The following is a 21344-nucleotide window of genomic DNA, read 5'->3' on the forward strand; positions in this document are numbered from 1 at the left end:
ACCGAGATTCCCTGAAGCTGCACTTCTGGAGTCGGAACATGCAGGAATGCACCAACCAGTGGAGAGGCTCGAGCCATCGAGGGTGGAAGCGGTGCGCCGCCACCGCAGTCGTCAGTGGTCCCACCGTGATCGTCGAGTGCCTCGGTACGCACTAGGCGAGGTCTGTCACCTTGCACCTTTTGCATGGGAAGTGGGATGCTGTCGTCACTCGTCTCACATCCCGTGGATAGATCCTCATTAGCAGCTTGCTGTTCACTAGGGTTGGGTAAATTGTCAGAGTTTTCATCTGGTGGTGCACACCATGTCGGTGGACTGTCATTGTCTTGCCGTTGTCCTTCATTTGGGCTTTTCTTCTTTGGAATTTTAAATCTTCCCCCAGACATTGCAGAACCTTGTTTATTACCCCCAAATTCTCCCATATGTATGGTCTCGAATATAGGATCCAATGTTTCTATCGACATTGTACTATTTTCCAAAGAACATTCCGTTTCACTTTTCTTCTCAGGTACCTCATATGTATCTTTGTCTAATGTACATGCCTTCATGGTCTCTGGGTCTGATTTTGCTGGGACTGGCATGGTCACAGTCTCTCTTTTACTGTTCTCAATTGCCCACATTATACTCCCCAGACATAACTGCTTCATCACTGGGGTTAGTGTGGTACAATGGATAATCGGGTCAACCTTATCTGCATCTTCACCATTAGTGGAAAGCACACTTGGTTCACTTGAAACTGCTGTGGGTTTTAAATTTGTTATCTGGCTACTCGATGTCGGTGTCCTCAGGATTCTTGCTCCAATGTTCTGCTCATTTATCAGTGGAGTGTGTATAGGTTCAATGCAATTAATGTTCCCCTCAAGGTTTGAAGAGTCATTACTGACTAACTGCTGGTCTCCGAAGTTGGGACTTTGCGGCGTTGTGTTGAAGGGAGACATTTGTCCCTGCTGTAGATATGATTCAGGTTGTGTTATTTCCATTACCTGAGGATCAATGTCTTGTCCATTTTTTCGATCCGTACTAAAACACTGGCAATTCTCAGTCTGCTCCTTGCAAGTTAAACATTCAATTAATTTCTTTAGCAAATCCTCAGCATCCTTCTGTGGCTGTGCAGCATTATTAATCTCCGTTCGGCTATAATGATCCTGAAGGTCAGCGCATAAACCTTTTTTCTTCGGGCTTGGACGAGGCGATTCCTTTGGCTTGTCTTCAGTTGGGCTTGAACAGTCTTCAGCGCTGTGCCCTTCATTGTAGCATGAGAGACCGTCATGGTCATGCTGCTGTAAACTGGAGCATGGTCGGCTGTTATAGCCTTCTTGCTGTTCACGTGAGCATGGCAGACTTGCATCGTCTGCCGCTGGTTGGTCAGGAGAGGTTGCTAGACCCTCATGGTCTTGTTCCTGCAAGGACCGCGCTCTGGAGTCTTGCGTTTCTGAAATTGTGGAGTCTGTCCACGAGCTTGCTGTGGAGGCTTGTGACACTGGAGTCACTTCTGGTTCATGCGAGGACTGCACTCTGGCGTCTTGCATGTCTTCTTTCATAGAGTCGGGAACGTTGAGCGGGACGTGGACCACGCTCTGTGTGGCAGCAGGGCGCTCTCCGTGTGCTTGCAGCGCTCCCTGTCTGTTAATGTCAGGCTGCAGCATCATCCGGTACTGATAAGTTGGGACGTCATATCTGCTGGATTGAAGATCCTCAAATCCGAAAATGAATCCGCATCTGCGTCGGATTCAATGTGGGGGCCGCCAATGTGCAATACGAAAGGTTCGTCCGATTCATAGTCGTATAGGACCACGGAGCTATCATTGGGCTCGCGAGGTCCGGAAACACTGTAAAGATCGTCATCGAAGTATTCGAGGTCGGAATCATCGGCTTGTGCGTAGGTAACTGCTTGTCGGAGGGTTCTTCGGAGGTTAAATTCATCTCCTCGGTCAATTTGCGGCAATGTGCTGTCATTCCAGGTGAGGGAAGGTTGTTTTACAGCTTTAACAGATTTTTGTTTTTTTGATTTGGGACGTTTCCCTTTTAAATTGGATTTGGAACGTTTCCCCTTTAAATTGGTGCAGTCTGGGGCCTCTGACATCCTGACGCTCGGTATGTAGCACGTAGGAAGCGACTGCGCATGCTCAGATCGCTGTTCCTTTACCGATGGCCGTTTTCTTGACTGCGCATGCGCAGCATCTTGCGCATGCGCAAACGAAACTTCCGGTTCTGCACACTGCTCGCGCAACTGTGCTAGCGTGATACCTTTAGCAAGATGGCCGCCGACCTCGACCCAGCCCTCTCTCAGGCGCGGGATTTCGGCCTCTGGGAATTCGGGCTCCGGTATCCCAGCCACGAGGTGAGTACTGCCGCTTTTCTTACCTTTACTTGCCGATTGGATTGCGTTTTCTTCACAGTACTTGGAGAATTTGTCCAGGACTGCCTGGTAATCGTACCTTTGCTGCCTCCTGAACAACCTGAACCTTGTGAATATTTCTCTTGCCCTTGCACCGGCGATGGTGAGGAGAAATTCAATTTCTTCGCTATCATCCAGGTCTTGGAGTTCAGCTGCCAACAGGAACAATTCGAACACTTGCCGGAATCGCCGCCAGTTTTCGCGGAGATCGCCGCAGCATTGAGCGGCTGCGGAACCGGGAGCTCTATCATTTTGCCTGGGCACTGCTGGTTGTCTGTGTACACTGAGGTATGCCGGCAGGTATCGATCCACTCCTGTACCATGTGGTGTTGGGTGCTCTGGTGCACAGATGAGCCAACACAGTTGTATGTGGTACAACTCTATTTTATTTTAACTCTTATAATACAGTTCGTTCTGGATACTCTGCACGTGCTGTCTCCCTGAGTGTGTCTGGTAGCAGGTCTGTCCTGGTCTTCCTCTCCAGCGAATACTGACCACCGGGTGTCGTGTCTGTGCTTTTATATCTTTCTGTCATTGGTTGTGGTGTTGTGTGTTCTGGTTTGTCTGTTGGTGTGTCTATCATGGTGTGTGTGTTTGAATATCATGACATCACCGACACTCAGTCCCCCCCCTCACTCACCGACACTCAGTCCCCCACCCCTCACTCACCGACACTCAGTCCACCCACTCACTCACCGAGACTCAGTCCCCCCCCTCACTCACCGAATCTCAGTCCACCCCCTCACTCACCGAATCTCAGTACCCCCCCCTCACTCACCGACACTCAGTCCCTCCCTCCCCGACACTCAGTCCCCCCTCACTCACCGACACTCAGTCCCCCCTCACTCACCGACTCTCAGTCCACCCTCACTCACCGACTCTCAGTCTCACCTCACTCACCGACTCTCAGTCTCACCTCACTCACCGACACTCAGTCGTCCCCCTCACTCACCGACTCAGTCCCTCCCTCCCCGACACTCAGTCCCCCCTCACTCACCGACTCTCAGTCCCCCCCTCACTCACCGACACTCAGTCCCCCCTCACTCATCGACACTCAGTCCCCCCTCACTCACCGACACTCAGTCCCCCCTCACTCACCGACACTCAGTCCCCCCTCACTCACCGACACTCAGTCCCCCCCTCACTCACCGACACTCAGTCCCCCCTCACTCACCGACACTCAGTCCCCCCTCACTCACCGACTCTCAGTCCCCCCCTCACTCACCGACTCTCAGTCCCCCCCTCACTCACCGACTCTCAGTCCCCCCTCACTCACCGACTCTCAGTCCCCCCTCACTCACCGACTCTCAGTCCCCCCCTCACTCACCGACTCTCAGTCCCCCCCTCACTCACCGACTCTCAGTCCCCCCTCACTCACCGACTCTCAGTCCCCCTCTCACTCACCGACTCTCAGTCCCCCGTCCCTCAGTCCCCCCCCCTCAGTGACTCTGAGTCACCCCCCCCTCACTCACCGACTCTCAGTCCCCCCTCACTCACCGTTACTCAGTCCCCCCTCACTCACCGACTCTCAGTCCCCCCCCTCACTCACCGACACTCAGTCCCCCCCTCACTCACCAACTCTCAGTCCCTCCCCTCACTCACCGATTCTCAGTCCCCCCCTCACTCACCGACTCTCAGTCCCCCCTCACTCACCGACTCTCAGTCCCCCCTCACTCACCGACTCTCAGTCCCCCCTCACTCACCGACTCTCAGTCCCCCCTCACTCACCGACTCTCAGTCCCCCCTCACTCACCGACTCTCAGGCCCCCCTCACTCACCGGCTCTCAGTCCCCCCCCTCACTCACCGGCTCTCAGTCCCCCCTCACTGTCCGATTCTCAGTCCCCCCTCACTCACCGACTCTCAGTCCCCCCTCACTCACCGACTCTCAGTCCCCCCTCACTCACCGTCACTCAGTCCCCCCTCACTCACCGACTCTCAGTCCCCCCCCCCCCTCACTCACCGACTCTCAGTCCCCCCTCACTCACCGACTCTGTCCCCCCTCACTCACCGACTCTCAGTCCCCCCTCACTCACCGTCACTCAGTCCCCCCTCACTCACCGTCACTCAGTCCCCCCTCACTCACCGTCACTCAGTCCCCCCTCACTCACCGTCACTCAGTCCCCCCCCTCACTCACCGACACTCAGTCCCCCCCCTCACTCACCGACTCTCAGTCCCCCCCCACTCACTGACTCTCAGTCCCCACTCACTGACTCTCAGTCCCCCCCCACTCACCGACTCTCAGTCCCCCCTCACTCACCGACTCTCAGTCCCCCCTCACTCAACGACTCTCAGTCCCCCCTCACTCAACGACTCTCAGTCCCCCCTCACTCACCGACTCTCAGTCCCCCCTCACTCACCGACTCTCAGTCCCCCCTCACTCACCGACCCTCAGTCCCCCCTCACTCACCGACTCTCAGTCGCCCCTCACTCACCGACACTCAGTCCCGCCTCACTCACCGACTCTCAGTCCCCCCTCACTCACCGACACTCAGTCCCGCCTCACTCACCGACTCTCAGTCCCCCGTCCCTCAGTCCCCCCCTCACTGACTCTCAGTCCCCCCTCACTCACCGACTCTCAGTCCCCCCTCACTCACCGACTCTCAGTCCCCCCCTCACTCACCGACTCTGTCTCCCTTCGCTCACCGACTCTCAGTCACTCCCTCACTAACCGACTCTCAGTCCCCCCTCACTCACCGACTCTCAGTCCCCCCCCTCACTCACCGACTCTCAGTCCCCCTCACTCACCGACTCTCAGTCCCCCCTCACTCACCGACTCTCAGTCCCCCCTCACTCACCGACTCTCAGTCCCCCCTCACTCACCGACTCTCAGTCCCCCCTCACTCACCGACTCTCAGTCCCCCCTCACTCACCGACTCTCAGTCCCCCCTCACTCACCGACTCTCAGTCCCCCCTCACTCACCGACTCTCAGTCCCCCCTCACTCACCGACTCTCAGTCCCCCCCCTCACTCACCGACTCTCAGTCCCCCCTCACTCACCGACTCTCAGTCCCCCCTCACTCACCGACTCTCAGTCCCCGTCCCTCAGTCCCCCCCCCTCACTGACTCTGAGTCACCCCCCCTCACTCACCGACTCTCAGTCCCCCGTCACTCAGTCCCCCCTCACTCACCGTCACTCAGTCCCCCCTCACTAACCGTCTCTCAGTCCCCCCCCTCACTCACCGACACTCAGTCCCCCCCCTCACTCACCGACTCAGTCCCTCCCCTCACTCACCGACTCTCAGTCCCTTCCTCCCTGACTCTCAGTCCCCCCCCCACTCACCGACTCTCAGTCCCCCCTCACTCACCGACTCTCAGACCCCCTCACTCACCGACTCTCAGTCCCCCCTCACTCACCGACTCTCAGTCCCCCCTCACTCACCGACCCTCAGTCCCCCCTCACTCACCGACTCTCAGTCCCCCCTCACTCACCGACTCTCAGTCCCCCCTCACTCACCGACTCTCAGTCCCCCCTCACTCACCGACTCTCAGTCCCCCCTCACTCACCGACTCTCAGTCCCCCCTCACTCACCGTCACTCAGTCCCCCCTCACTCACCGTCACTCAGTCCCCCCTCACTCACCGACTCTCAGTCCCCCCTCACTCACCGACTCTCAGTCCCCCCTCACTCACCGACTCTCAGTCCCCCCTCACTCACCGTCACTCAGTCCCCCCTCACTCACCGTCACTCAGTCCCCCCTCACTCACCGTCACTCAGTCCCCCCTCACTCACCGACACTCAGTCCCCCCCCTCACTCACCGACACTCAGTCCCCCCCCACTCACCGACTCTCAGTCCCCCCTCACTCACCGACTCTCAGTCCCCCCTCACTCACCGACTCTCAGTCCCCCCTCACTCACCGACCCTCAGTCCCCCCTCACTCACCGACTCTCAGTCCCCCCTCACTCACCGACACTCAGTCCCGCCTCACTCACCGACTCTCAGTCCCCCGTCCCTCAGTCCCCCCCCTCACTGACTCTCAGTCCCACCTCACTGACTCTGAGTCCCCCCCCCTCTCACTCACCAACTCTCAGTCCCTCCCTCACTCACCGACTCTCAGTCCCCCTTCACTCACCGACTCTCAGTCCCCCTTCACTCACAGACTCTCAGTCCCCCCTCACTCACCGACTCTCAGTCCCCCCTCACTCACCGACTCTCAGTCCCCCCCCTCACTCACCGACTCTCAGTCCCCCCCTCACTCACCGACTCTCAGTCCCCCCTCACTCACCGACTCTCAGTCCCCCCTCACTCACCGACTCTCAGTCCCCCCTCACTCACCGACTCTCAGTCTCCCTTCGCTCACCGACTCTCAGTCACTCCCTCACTCACCGACTCTCAGTCCCCCCCCTCACTCACCGACTCTCAGTCCCCCGTCACTCAGTCCCCCCTCCCTCACCGTCACTCAGTCCCCCCTCATTCACCGACTCTCAGTCCCCCCTCACTCACCGACTCTCAGTCCCCCCCTCACTCACCGACACTCAGTCCCCCCCTCACTCACCAACTCTCAGTCCCTCCCCTCACTCACCGACTCTCAGTCCCTCCCTCCCTGACTCTCAGTCCCCCCCCCACTCACCGACTCTCAGTCCCCCCCCACTCACCGACTCTCAGACCCCCTCACTCACCGACTCTCAGTCCCCCCTCACTCACCGACTCTCAGTCCCCCCTCACTCACCGACTCTCAGTCCCTCCCTCACTCACCGACTCTCAGTCCTTCCCTCACTCACCGACTCTAGTCCCCCTCACTCACCGACCCTCAGTCCCCCCTCACTCACCGACTCTCAGTCCCCCCTCACTCACCGACTCGCAGTCCCCCCTCACTCACCGACACTCAGTCCCTCCCTCACTCACCGACTCTCAGTCCCCCCTCACTCACCGACTCTCAGTCCCCCCTCACTCACCGACTCTCAGTCCCTCCTCCCTCACCGACTCTCAGTCCCCCCCTCACTCACCGACTCTCAGTCCCTCCCCTCACTCACCGACTCTCAGTCCCCCGTCACTCAGTCCCCCCTCACTCACCGTCACTCAGTCCCCCCTCACTCACCGACTCTCAGTCCCCCCTCACTCACCGACTCTCAGTCCCCCCTCACTCACCGACTCTCAGTCCCCCCTCACTCACCGACTCTCAGTCCCCCCTCACTCACCGACTCTCAGTCCCCCCCCACTCACCGACTCTCAGACCCCCTCACTCACCGACTCTCAGTCCCCCCTCACTCACCGACTCTCAGTCCCCCCTCACTCACCGACTCTCAGTCCCCCCTCACTCACCGACTCTCAGTCCCTCCCTCACTCACCGACTCTCAGTCCTTCCCTCACTCACCGACTCTAGTCCCCCTCACTCACCGACCCTCAGTCCCCCCTCACTCACCGACTCTCAGTCCCCCCTCACTCACCGACTCGCAGTCCCCCCTCACTCACCGACACTCAGTCCCTCCCTCACTCACCGACTCTCAGTCCCCCCTCACTCACCGACTCTCAGTCCCCCCTCACTCACCGACTCTCAGTCCCTCCTCCCTCACCGACTCTCAGTCCCCCCCTCACTCACCGACTCTCAGTCCCTCCCCTCACTCACCGACTCTCAGTCCCCCGTCACTCAGTCCCCCCTCACTCACCGTCACTCAGTCCCCCCTCACTCACCGACTCTCAGTCCCCCCCCTCACTCACCAACTCTCAGTCCCTCCCCTCACTCACCGACTCTCAGTCCCCCCTCACTCACCGACTCTCAGTCCCCCCTCACTCACCGACTCTCAGTCCCCCCTCACTCACCGACTCTCAGTCCCCCCTCACTCACCGACTCTCAGTCCCCCCTCACTCACCGACTCTCAGTCCCCCCTCACTCACCGACTCTCAGTCCCTCCTCCCTCACCGACTCTCAGTCCCCCCTCACTCACCGACTCTCAGTCCCTCCTCCCTCACCGACTCTCAGTCCCCCCCTCACTCACCGACTCTCAGTCCCTCCCCTCACTCACCGACTCTCAGTCCCCCGTCACTCAGTCCCCCCTCACTCACCGACTCTCAGTCCCCCCTCACTCACCGACTCTCAGTCCCCCCCCTCACTCACCGACTCTCAGTCCCCCCCCTCACTCACCGACTCTCAGTCCCTCCCCTCACTCACCGACTCTCAGTCCCCCCTCACTCACCGACTCTCAGTCCCCCCTCACTCACCGACTCTCAGTCCCCCCTCACTCACCGACTCTCAGTCCCCCCTCACTCACCGACTCTCAGTCCCCCCTCACTCAGTGACTCTCAGTCCCCCGTCCCTCAGTCCCCCCCCTCACTGACTCTCAGTCCCGCCTCACTCACCGACTCTCAGTCCCTCCCTCACTCACCGACTCAGTCCCTCCCTCACTCAGACTCTCAGTCCCTCCCTCACTCAGACTCTCAGTCCCTCCCTCACTCAGACTCTCAGTCCCTCCCTCACTCAACGATCCTCAGTCCCCCCCTGATGCACTAAGCGTCAAGAACCACAAAGACATTTGAGACTTTAACTAAGACTTAATATACTACATGGAGGCTTACCCGGCACAGACGACCCCAGACAGAATGGGGCCAGTCCCAGAAGAGGTTCTTATACGTAACTCCCGGGGGAGTGGCTAAGGCGGAGCTCTCCGTGGCCAGGTCGGGTTACCTATCAGTGACTGAACCTCTGCAGAGCTACAGTACAATACACAGTATTGCAGGGCCACGTTACACACAACTATTATATACTATGTACAATGGTAGGGAAGTACAGTGGTGTATCACCACATTCACCCCTTGTTTAGAAGGAAGTCCGGGGTGAAAATATGGAGTAGCAAACAGTGAACAGAGTCCATCAGGAGGTTCCGTGTCGTCAAAGGTCGAGACGAACGATGGGTTTAGTCGAACTCTTTGAACGTCGGAGCTGCGGCGCTGAGGTAGTGTCCGGTGGTATCCGTGCGGTCGGTGGTGCTGGGTCGCGAGGCGGCATGACTTCCCCCACCGCTTCGGCTGGCTCGAGGCGAAACTGCGGGATGACAGCGGCTGGCACGGAGTAGTAACAGACCGAGGGATCGACGGGAGCAGAGAGGGAGTGGGGTGGAGGCTGCAGGGCGGGGGCGGCAGGGGCCCCAGAGGGGGCCAGGTCCTTGATGGAGACTGTCTCCTCACGCCCGTCGGGGTACGCTATGTACGCATACTGTGGGTTGGCGTGGAGGAGATGGACTCTCTCCACCAGGGGCTCCGCCTTAGAGGTCCGCACGTGCTTGTGGAGCAGGACGTCTCCCGGGGACAGGAGCCAGGATGGAAGCGATGTCACGGATGCCGATCTCCTGGAGAAGAGAAACATCCGCTCATGAGGGGTAGCATTCGTTGCAGTACACAAAAGGGACCGGATGGAGTGGAGTGCGGCAGGGAGGGCCTCCTGCCAACGGGAGACGGGTAGGCCTTTGGACTTGAGGGCTAGCAGCACGGCCTTCCAAACTGTCGCGTTCTCCCTCTCCACCAGTCCGTTCCCCCGGGGGTTGTAACTGGTCGTCCTGCTCGAGGGAACGCCCCTGGCGAGCAGCTACCGACGCAGCTCCTCACTCATGAAGGAGGAGCCCCGATCACTGTGAATGTAATTGGGATAACCGAACAGCATGAAGAGGTCGTGCAACGCTTTGATGACGATGGTGGTGGTCGTGTCGGGGCAGGGAATGGCGAACGGGAACCGCGAGTACTCGTCGATGACGTTGAGGAAGTACGTGTTGCGGTTGTGGGTGGGGAGGGGCCCTTTGAAGTCAATGCTGAGACGTTCAAAGGGGCGGGTAGCCTTGATTAGGTGCGCCTTGTCTGGCTTGTAGAATTGCGGCTTGCACTCCGCACAGACTTGGCAGTTCCTAGTCACGGCCTTGACCTCCTCGACTGAGAAGGGTAGGTTGTGGCCCTTGATGTAGTGGTAGAGCCGCCTGACGCCCGGGTGACAGGTCATTATGTAGTGCCCGCAGTCGGTCATCCTGTGCGTTGCACAAGTACTACGGGACAGGGCATCAGGAGGATCATTGAGCTTACCTGGCCGGTATAAGATAGTATAATTGTAAGTGGAGAGTTCGATCCTCCACCGTAATATAACAAAGAACAAAGAAATGTACAGCACAGGAACAGGCCCTTCGGCCCTCCAAGCCCGTGCCGACCATGCTGCCCGACTAAACTACAATCTTCTACACTTCCTGGGTCCGTATCCTTCTATTCCCATCCTATTCATGTATTTGTCAAGATGCCCCTTAAATGTCCCTATCGTCCCTGTTTCTACCACCTCCTCCGGTAGCGAGTTCCAGGCACCCACTACCCTCTGCGTAAAAAACTTGCCTCGTACATCTACTCTAAACCTTGCCCCTCTCACCTTAAACCTATGCCCCCTAGTAATTGACCCCTCTACCCTGGGGAAAAGCCTCTGACTATCCACTCTGTCTATGCCCCTCATAATTTTGTATAGCTCTATCAGGTCTCCCCTCAACCTCCTTCGTTCCAGTGAGAACAAACCGAGTTTATTCAACCGTTCCTCATAGCTAATGCCCTCCATACCAGGCAACATTCTGGTAAATCTCTTCTGCACCCTCTCTAAAGCCTCCACATCCTTCTGGTAGTGTGGCGACCAGAATTGAACACTATACTCCAAGTGTGGCCTAACTAAGGTTCTATACAGCTGCAACATGACTTGCCAATTCTTATACTCAATGCCCCGGCCAATGAAGGCAAGCATGCCGTATGCCTTCTTGACTCCCTTCTCCACCTGTGTCGCCCCTTTTAATGACCTGTGGACCTGTACTCCTAGATCTCTTTGACTTTCAATACTCTTGAGGGTTCTACCATTCACTGTATATTCCCTACCTGCATTAGACCTTCCAAAATGCATTACCTCACATTTGTCCGGATTAAACTCCATCTGCCATCTCTCCGCCCAAGTCTCCAGACAATCTAAATCCTGCTGTATCCTCCGACAGTCCTCATCGCTATCCGCAATTCCACCAACCTTTGTGTCGTCTGCAAACTTACTAATCAGACCAGTTACATTTTCCTCCAAATCATTTATATATACTACAAACAGCAAAGGTCCCAGCACTGATCCCTGCGGAACGCAACTGATCGTTGGTCAGTAACGAGGGTAATGGTTTTCCGGCGAGGTAGTGCCTCCAGTGCCGGACGGCTTCCACTATGGCCTGTGCCTCCTTCTCAACAGAGGAGTGGCTGATCTCGGGGCTTTGGAGTGTGCGGGAAAAGAAGGCGATGGGCCTGCCCGCCTGGTTGAGGGTGGCACCCAGGGCAAAGTCGGAGGCATCGCTCTCGACTTGGAATGGTGCAGACTCGTCTACCGCATGCATGGCGGCTTTGGCGATAGTGGTTTTTAGGAGGTGGAAGGCCTGGCAGGCCTCGGGCGGGAAGGGGAATGAGGGGGAACGGAGATGGGGTCGGGCCTTGTCAGCGTACTCGGGCACCCACTGGGCATAGTAGGCAAAGAACTCAAGGCATCGCCTCAATTCTTTGGGGCAGGTGGGAATGGGGAGTTCGAGAAGGGGGCGCAGACGGTCGGGATCGGGGCCGAGGACACCGTTCTCCACCACGTAGCCGAGTATGGCGAGGCGGGTGGTGCCGAAAACACATTTTGCCTCGTTGTACGTGAGATTGAGGCGTTTGGCAGTTTGGAGGAACTTACTGAGGTTGATGTCATGGTCCTGCTGGTTGTGGCCGCAGATGGTGACGTTGTACAGATACGGGAAGGTAGCCCGCAGTCTGTTCTGGTCCACCATTCGGTCCACCTGCCGTTGGAAGACCGAGACTCCATTGGTGACGCCAAAGGGTACCCTAAGAAAGTGGTAGAGGCGGCCGTCCGCCTCGAAGGCCGTGAAGTTACGGTCCTCCGGGCGGTTAGGGAGCTGGTGGTAGGCGGATTTCAAGTCTATGGTGGAGAACACCCGGTACTGTGCAATCCGGTTGACCATGTCAGATATGCGGGGGAGGGGATACACATCAAGCAGCGTGTACCGGTTGATGGTCTGACTGTAGTCAATGACCATGCGGTGTTTCTCGCTAGACTTGACTACCACCACTTGAGCTCGCCAGGGGCTGGTGCTGTGAGCAATGATCTTTTCCGAGAGAAGGCGCTTAATCTCCGCTCGAATGAATTGGCGGTCCCCGAAACTGTAACGCCGACTTTTAGTAGCCACGGGCTTGCAGTCGGGGGTGAGATTAGCAAACAGTGAAGGGGGGGGATCCTGAGCGTGGAGAGACTACAGGTGGGTCCCGGGTGGGGGGGGGGATCAGGGAAGAACTGGGGGTTGGAGACTGTGAGGGGGAGAGGGGGCCGTTAAAATGCAAGGTGAGGCTGTGCAGGTGGCATTGGAAGTCCAGGCCGAGGATCGCGGGGTTACAGAGATGAGGGAGGACCATGAATTTGAAATCCTGGAACACCGCGCCGTTCACTGAGAGGGTGACGACGCAGTAGCCCCAAACCTCGGCCGACTGGGAGTTGGAGGCCATGAAAATATGCCTGCGCGTGGGTCGTACCTTGAGGGAGCAGCGGCGCACGGTGTCTTGGTGGAGGAAGCACTCCGTGCTGCCGCTGTCGAAGAGGCAGGTAACAGTGAAACAATTTACCTGAACCTCCATGGTGGATCTGGCGAGCTGATGCGGTCGGTCCTGGTCGAGGACGATGGATGCGATGGTGGAGCTGTTGGAGAAGGGTGCCGGATCCGGGGAGCAGCCTGCGGAAGAAGGTGGCGGCGCCCTGGCGTTGGAGGCTGCTGTTGGAGGCCAGGTTGCTGTTGCTGGCTGCATCTCCTTTGTTTTCAGCATTTCGGTCGAGTGCGCAGGACCGGAAGTGACGATCGGCGGGGGACCGGAAGGGACGTAATTCGGTGTTCCGGGCGGTGCCCATGCACACCACGTGGAGAGGGGGCCAGAGGTCAAGTGCCCAGGACCGGAAGTGACTGTCGGCGGCGGGGCGGACCCGTAAGCGACGATCGGCGGCGGATCGCAAGTGACGATCGGCGAACCGGAAGTGACGATCAGTGAACCGGAAATGACGCTCGGCAAACCGGAAGTGAAGTGAGCCGGGCCGGCGATGATCAAAGATGGCGGCGCCCTTGCGTCGCACGTGTCGAATAGCGAGCCGGGAACGGAGGATGGCGGCACCCTGGAGTAGCAGGCCGCGGCGTTGGACCCCGAGGCAGTAGTGGAGCGGCAGACGTTTGCAAAGTGGCCTTTCTTACCACAGGCTGAACAGGTAGCATCTCTAGCAGGGCAGCGTTTCCTGGGGTGTTTTGCCTGGCCACAAAAGTAACACTAGGGCCCAAGCATTATTTTTACTGCTGGTGTGGCTGGGTGGGCGGGGTTGTTGCTGGGCGGGCGGCAGGGAGGTAGCGGCCACGTAGGGAACGTGGGCAGGCGTATAGGAAGTTCGTGCAGGTGTGTAGGACGCATTATTGTCATAGGCTGCCTGTTGGGCCTCTGCCATAGTGACTGCCGTGTCCAGAGTCAGGGTAGTTTGTGCCAGTAGGAGTTGGCGAATTGGGACGGAAGCGATGCCGGCTACAAAGGCATCGAGCGCCAGGGCCTCAGTGTTCTGCTCAGCGGAGACTGCTGGCGCGTTGCAGGGCACGGAGGTCCCGAACAAACACGGATAGGGGTTCACCCGGCTGCTGGTGCCGGGAGGCAAGGCGGTGGCGATCGTAAATAGAATTAACAGTTCGTGCATACCGGCTTTTGAGCTTCACGATGGCATCGGCGTAGGTCGTTGTGATGAGGTCGAAAAGCCCGTAGTCGAGCCGTGAGTACAGGAGGTGGAGTCGGTCGGCGTCCGTTTTGGCGAAGGCTGAGGATGCTTCCAGGTAGGCCTCGAAACACCGGAGCCAGCAGTCGAAAAGGTGATCCGCGCGTGGAGCGTGGGGGTCGAGCGAGAGCTTGTCGGGTTTCAGAGCAGCCTCCATTATAACTGTAGTATATTAAATTGATGCACTAAGCGTCAAGAACCACAAAGACATGTGAGACTTTAACTAAGGCTTTAATATACTACATGGGAGGCTTACCCGACACAGACGACTCCAGACAGAATGGGGCCAGTCCCAGAAGAGGGTTCTGAGACGTAACTCCCGGGGGAGTGGCTAAGGCGGAGCTCTCCGTGGCCAGGTCGGGTTACCTATCAGTGACCGAACCTCTGCAGAGCTACAGCACAATACACAGTATTACAGGGCCACGTTACACACAACTATTATATACTATGTACAATGGTAGGAAAGTACAGTGGTGTATCACCACACCCCCTCACACAACGACTCTCAGTCCCCCCTCACTCACCGACTCTCAGTCCCTCCCTCACTCACCGACTCTCAGTCCCTCACTCACCGACTCTCAGTCCCTCCCTCACTCACCGACACTCAGTCCCCCCTCACTCACCGACTCTCAGTCCCCCCTCCCTCACCGACTCTCAGTCCCCCCCTCCCTCACCGACACTCAGTCCCCCCCTCCCTCACCGACACTCAGTCCATCCTCACTCACCGACTCTCAGTCCCCCCTCCCTCACCGACTCTCAGTCCCTCCCTCACTCACCGACTCTCAGTCCCCCCTCACTCACCGGCTCTCAGTCCCCCCCCTCACTCACCGACCCTCAGTCCCCCCCTCACTCACCGACTCTCAGTCCCCCCACCTCACTCACCGACTCTCAGTCCCCCCACCTCACTCACCGACTCTCAGTCCCCCCCCCTCACTCACCGACTCAGTCCCCCCTCACTCACCGACTCAGTCCCCCCTCACTCACCGACTCAGTCCCCCCTCACTCACCGACTCAGTCCCCCCTCACTCACCGACTCAGTCCCCCCTCACTCACCGACTCAGTCCCCCCTCACTCACCGACTCAGTCCCCCCTCACTCACCGACTCAGTCCCCCCTCACTCACCGACTCAGTCCCCCCTCACTCACCGACTCAGTCCCCCCTCACTCACCGACTCAGTCCCCCCTCACTCACCGACTCAGTCCCCCCTCACTCACCGACTCAGTCCCCCCTCACTCACCGACTCAGTCCCCCCTCACTCACCGACTCAGTCCCCCCTCACTCACCGACTCAGTCCCCCCTCACTCACCGACTCAGTCCCCCCTCACTCACCGACTCAGTCCCCCCTCACTCACCGACTCAGTCCCCCCTCACTCACCGACTCAGTCCCCCCTCACTCACCGACTCAGTCCCCCCTCACTCACCGACTCAGTCCCCCCTCACTCACCGACTCAGTCCCCCCTCACTCACCGACTCAGTCCCCCCTCACTCACCGACTCAGTCCCCCCTCACTCACCGACTCAGTCCCCCCCTCACTCACCGACTCAGTCCCCTCTCACTCACCGACTCTCAGTCCCCCCTCACTCACCGACTCAGTCCCCCCTCACTCACCGACTCTCCGTCCCCCCTCACTCACCGACTCAGTCCCTCCCTTACCGACTCTCAGTCCCCCCCCTCACTCACCGACTCTCAGTCCCCCCACCTCACTCACCGACTCTCAGTCCCCCCCCTCACTCACTGACACTCAGTCCCCCCTCACTCACCGACCCAGTCCCCCCTCACTCACCGACTCAGTCCCCCCTCACTCACCGACTCAGTCCCCCCTCACTCACCGACTCTCAGTCCCCCCTCACTCACCGACTCAGTCCCCCCTCACTCACCGACTCAGTCCCCCCTCACTCACCGACTCAGTCCCCCCTCACTCACCGACTCAGTCCCCCCTCACTCACCGACTCAGTCCCCCCTCACTCACCGACTCAGTCCCCCCTCACTCACCGACTCAGTCCCCCCTCACTCACCGACTCTCAGTCCCCCCTCACTCACCGACTCTCAGTCCCCCCTCACTCACCGACTCTCAGTCCCCCCTCACTCACCGACTCAGTCCCCCCTCACTCACCGACTCTCCGTCCCCCCTCACTCACCGACTCAGTCCCTCCCTTACCGACTCTCAGTCCCCCCCCCTCACTCACCGACTCTCAGTTCCCCCCCCTCACTCACTGACACTCAGTCCCCCCTCACTCACCGACCCAGTCCCCCCTCACTCACCGACCCAGTCCCCCCTCACTCACCGACCCAGTCCCCCCTCACTCACCGACTCTCAGTCCCCCCTCACTCACCGACTCTCAGTCCCCCCTCACTCACCGACTCTCAGTCCCCCCCCTCACTCACCGACTCAGTCCCCTCTCACTCACCGACTCAGTCCCTCCCTCTCCAACTCTCAGTCCCCCCCTCACTCACCGACTCTCAGTCCCCCCCCTCACTGACTGAGTCCCCCCTCACTCACCGACTCTGCCCCCCCTCACTCACCGACTCTCAGTCCCCCCCCCTCACTCACCGACTCTCAGTCCCCCTTCACTCACCGACTCTCAGTCCCCCCCTCACTCACCGACTCTCAGTCCCTCCTCACTCACCGACTCTCAGTCCCTCCCCTCACTCACCGACTCTCAGTCCCCCCCTCACTCACCGACTCTCAGTCCCCCCCCTCACTCACGGACTCAGTCCCTCCCTCACCGACTCTCAGTCCCCCCTCCCTCACCGACTCTCAGTGCCCCCCCTCACTCACCGACTCAGTCCCCCCGCTCACTCACCGACTCAGACCCTCCCTCTCCGACTCTCAGTGCCCCCCCTCACTGACTCAGTCCCCCTTCACTCACCGCCTCAGACCCTCACTCACCGACTCTGTCCCCCCTCACTCACCGACTCTCAGTCCCCCCCTCACTCACCGACTCTCAGTCCCCCCTCAGTCACCGACTCTCAGTCCCCCTTCACTCACCGACTCTCAGTCCCTCCCTCACTCACCGACTCTCAGTCCCCCCTCACTCACCGACTCTGTCCCCCCGCTCACTCACCGACTCTCAGTCCCCCCCCCTCACTCACCGACTCTCAGTCCCCCCTCACTCACCGACTCTCAGTCCCCCTCACTCACCGACTCTCAGACCCCCCCTCACTCACCGACTCTCAGTCCCCCCCTCACTCACCGACTCTCAGTCCCCCCTCACTCACCGACTCTCAGTCCCCCTCACTCACCGACTCTCAGACCCCCCCTCACTCACCGACTCTCAGTCCCTCCCTCACTCACCGACTCTCAGTCCCCCCCCTCACTCACCGACTCTGTCCCCCCGCTCACTCACCGACTCTCAGTTCCCCCTCACTCCCCGACTCTCAGTCCTCCCTCACTCACCGTCACTCAGTCCCCCCTCACTCACCGACTCTCAGTCCCCCCCTCACTCACCGACTCTCAGTTCCCTCTGTCCATACTCCAGGTATTTCCTCAGCCACTCGATACACTCCACCTCCAGGTAATCTTTCCATCTCTGATTGCCGACCGTGTCCCGGTTGCACCTGTTTTTGATGCTCTCTCCCCAGGGGACCGGGGTTACCCACACGTTGTTACTCCTGTCGTAGTTGAGGAAATCTTGTCCATCCCACCTCCTCTGGTTAAATCCAGTCGTTGACCCGTCATCCCTCAGGTCACAGCCAGTCATCATCTGGTAAACATGGATCCCTGTTGATCAAAAACACAATCCACCAATCAGAGCCTTTCATACCAGGAGGCCCCATTCACAATACAAACCCAGCCAATGGGATTTACTGCCCCATCCACAGCCAATCAGCCTGTTTCCTAGATCTCGATCCACTCAGGGCTTCTCCACATTGGACCCCGAGTGCTGGGAGATTGAGGACTCACCTCCTGACTGGTTGGTACTGGACAAGAGGATCGGAACATAATATTTGAAACTCTCCTCCCAGTCCCGTGCGAGATGCTCCTCCCGTTCCCAGGACTCAGGCCCCTCACTGTCCACCATCCACTGCTCCCGGGGAATCAACTCCTTCCGATCGCTGTCGTACATCATAAATTGGACATCATCCACATATCCGACAGCCACAAACTCCGGGAATCCAGGGATTGGAGTTATCCCCGTGAGGAAATACCGGAGAGAGTGAGAGCCTGAAAAACACACAGAGACATCAGAGTCTGAATCCCAACACCCACACACAGAGACATCAGGGTGTGAACCCCAAAACAGCAACACCCACACAGAGATACATCAGGGTCTGAACCCCAACACCCCCACAGAGAGACATCAGGGTCCGAACCCCAAAACACCAACACCCACACAGAGATACATCAGGGTCTGAACCCCAACACCCACACAGAGAGACATCAGGGTCTGAACCCCAAAACACCAACACCCACACAGAGAGACATCAGGGTCTGAACCCCAAAACACCCACACAGAGACACATCAGGGTCCGAACCCCAAAACACCAACACCCACATAGAGAGATATCAGGGTCTGAACCCCAAAACACCAACACCCACACAGAGATACATCAGGGTCTGAACCCCAACACCCACACAGAGACACATCAGGGTCCGAACCCCAAAACACCAACACCCACACAGAGAGACATCAGGGTCTGAACCCCAAAACACCAGCACCCACACACACAGACATCAGGGTATGAACCCCAAAACACCAACACCCACACAGAGACATCAGGGTGTGAACCCCAAAACAGCAACACCCACACAGAGACATCAGGGTCTGAACCCCAAAACACCAACACCCACACAGAGATACATCAGGGTCTGAACCCCAACACCCACACAGAGAGACATCAGGGTCTGAACCCCAAAACACCAACTCCCACACAGAGAGACATCAGGGTCTGAACCCCAACACCCACACAGAGATACATCAGGGTTTGAACCCCAAAACACCAACACCCACACAGAGATACATCAGGGTCTGAACCCCAACACCCACACAGAGACATCAGGGTCTGAACCCCAAAACACCAACTCTCTCACAGAGAGACATCAGGGTGTGAACCCCAAAACATCAACACCCATACACAGAGATACATCAGGGTCTGAACCCCAAAACACTAACACCCACACAGAGAGACATCAGGGTCTGAACCCCAACACCCACACAGAGAGACATCAGGGTCTGAACCCCAAAACACCAACTCCGACATTTGCAATGTTCCTCAGAACGTCAGCGTGGGAATTCTGGAGTCTCCGGCTGGGTCTGATGTCTTCTCCCGCTCTCTCTCTCTCTCGCTTCCTCTCTTTCCCTTATCCTCCGTTGGCGTCTCTACCCGGGTCTTTGCGATTTCTCTGCTCTCTCTTTCACTCTCTCTCTTCGTCTTGGCTGCTGTCTGGTGTCTTTAACCAGGAACCTCCTCACCAAAACAGTAGTAGAAATCTGAAACTCTCTTCCTCAAAAAGCTGTAATGTTTGGAATCAACTGGAACTTTCATAATTGAGATGGATTCTTGTTTTGGAAGGAATGTAGAGCACACGGGGGGGGGGGGAAATTGGAGTTTAGATACAAATCCAGCAGGATTTAATTGCATGACAAATCGGTCTGAATATTCCCCCTGTATTCCTCCGTCTCCTCTCTCCATTTCCCTCTTCACTGTCCAGCCCCATGCCCCTGTTCTCAGTTCCCTCACAACCCACAGTTTCCCTCCCTCCACAACCCCAATATCCAGCCTGGCTCTGCCCCTCTCACACCCCATCACTCACTGACCCACGGTTAATGTTTTAAATTGAGGGGTGATAGATATAAGACAGATGTCAGAGGTAGATTCTTTACTCAGAGAGTAGTAAGGGCGTGGAATGCCCTGCCTGCAACAGTAGTGGACTCACCAACACTAAGGGCATTCAAATGGTCATTGGATAGACATATGGACAATAAGGGAATAGTGAGTTGGGCTTTAGAGTGGTTTCACAGGTCGGCGCAACATCGAGGACCGAAGGGCCTGTACTGCGCTGTAATGTTCTATGCTCTAATGCCCCAGTACCCAGCCTGGCTCTGCCTCTCTCACACCCCATCACTCACTGACCCAGGGTTAATGCCCCAGTACCCAGCCTGGCTCTGCCCCTCTCACACCCCATCACTAACTGACCCAGGGTTAATGCCCCAGTACCCAGCCTGGCTCTGCACCTCTCACACTCCATCACTCACTGACCCAGGGTTAATGCCCCAATACCCAGCCTGGCTCTGCCTCTCTCACACCCCATCACTCACTGACCCAGGGTTGATGCCCCACTACCCAGCCTGGCTCTGCCCCTCTCACACCCCGTCACTCACTGACCCAGGGTTGATGCCCCACTACCCAGTCTGGCTCTGCCCCTCTCACACCCCATCACTCACCTGCAGCCACCTCTCCACACAGAAGGAGCAGCACTATCAGTCCACTCATTGTTGCTTCCATCAGAATGGAGGAAACATTGAAGGGAAATCCTTCGACAAGACAAGGGAGGGAAATTTTCAGCTCGTGATTTCCGTCTTTTCTTGTTCACAGTGAGCCACAATCCGATTGGTCCCAAAATATAATTGAACCGATCAGAATAAAGAGAGTTTGTGAGTCATCAGTTTCCGGCAGAATAGACACAAAACAGGTTCAGAAACAAACATTTCTGCAATATTGTGAACCACCCAATCAGGTAAAAATAACTTGTTACATCATCAGTTGCCGGGCAGAATGAGCTGAAAGGAGTTTGAGACAGAGGGAAGGGAGGACATGAGGAACAGGAGGGGATCTGTGCTAACCGTTCAATCAGATCACTGCTGATCTGAACTCCAGCTCCTGACTTTCCTCCATATTCTAAATAATGTTACCCAATATAAATCTATCAATCTTAGATTTAATAATTCCAATTGTCTGGACATGCATAATTTTTTGAGGAGAATGGATGTGGAATCTACCACTGCTGAATCATTTTAACATTATAAACAGATCAATCCGATCACCCCTCAACAGTCTAAACTCTGGGAATAAAAGCCAGGTTTATACAAACTCCCTTTCAGCTGTGGGATCATTCTGGTGATCAGCACTGCATCCAAGTCCAATCTCCCCTTCCTGAGGGGCGGTGACCAGAACTGAACAGCTACTCCAGATGGGGTCGGACCTGGACTCTGCAAAACTACAGATTCACTTTCATAATTTTGTAT

The 21344-nt window shown here is 57.5% G+C and overlaps 1 protein-coding gene across 1 annotated transcript in view; it reads right to left on the reverse strand.

Annotated features, from left to right (window-relative positions):
- LOC140390262 (major histocompatibility complex class I-related gene protein-like) overlaps positions 1 to 20704 on the reverse strand; it is a 144359-nt gene extending 123655 nt beyond the window's left edge. The window contains exons 1-3 of the mRNA XM_072475272.1: positions 20544 to 20704; positions 18062 to 18322; positions 17606 to 17878 (exon numbers count right to left, since the gene is read on the reverse strand). Coding sequence (XP_072331373.1) covers positions 17606 to 17878; positions 18062 to 18322; positions 20544 to 20604 — 595 coding nt within the window. The 5' untranslated portion in view covers positions 20605 to 20704. The remainder of the gene's footprint in view (positions 1 to 17605; positions 17879 to 18061; positions 18323 to 20543) is intronic.
- Positions 20705 to 21344: the final 640 nt, after the last annotated feature.

The sequence above is a fragment of the Scyliorhinus torazame genome, chromosome 14 (assembly GCF_047496885.1).
Source record: "Scyliorhinus torazame isolate Kashiwa2021f chromosome 14, sScyTor2.1, whole genome shotgun sequence".
NCBI classification, from domain to species: domain Eukaryota; kingdom Metazoa; phylum Chordata; class Chondrichthyes; order Carcharhiniformes; family Scyliorhinidae; genus Scyliorhinus; species Scyliorhinus torazame.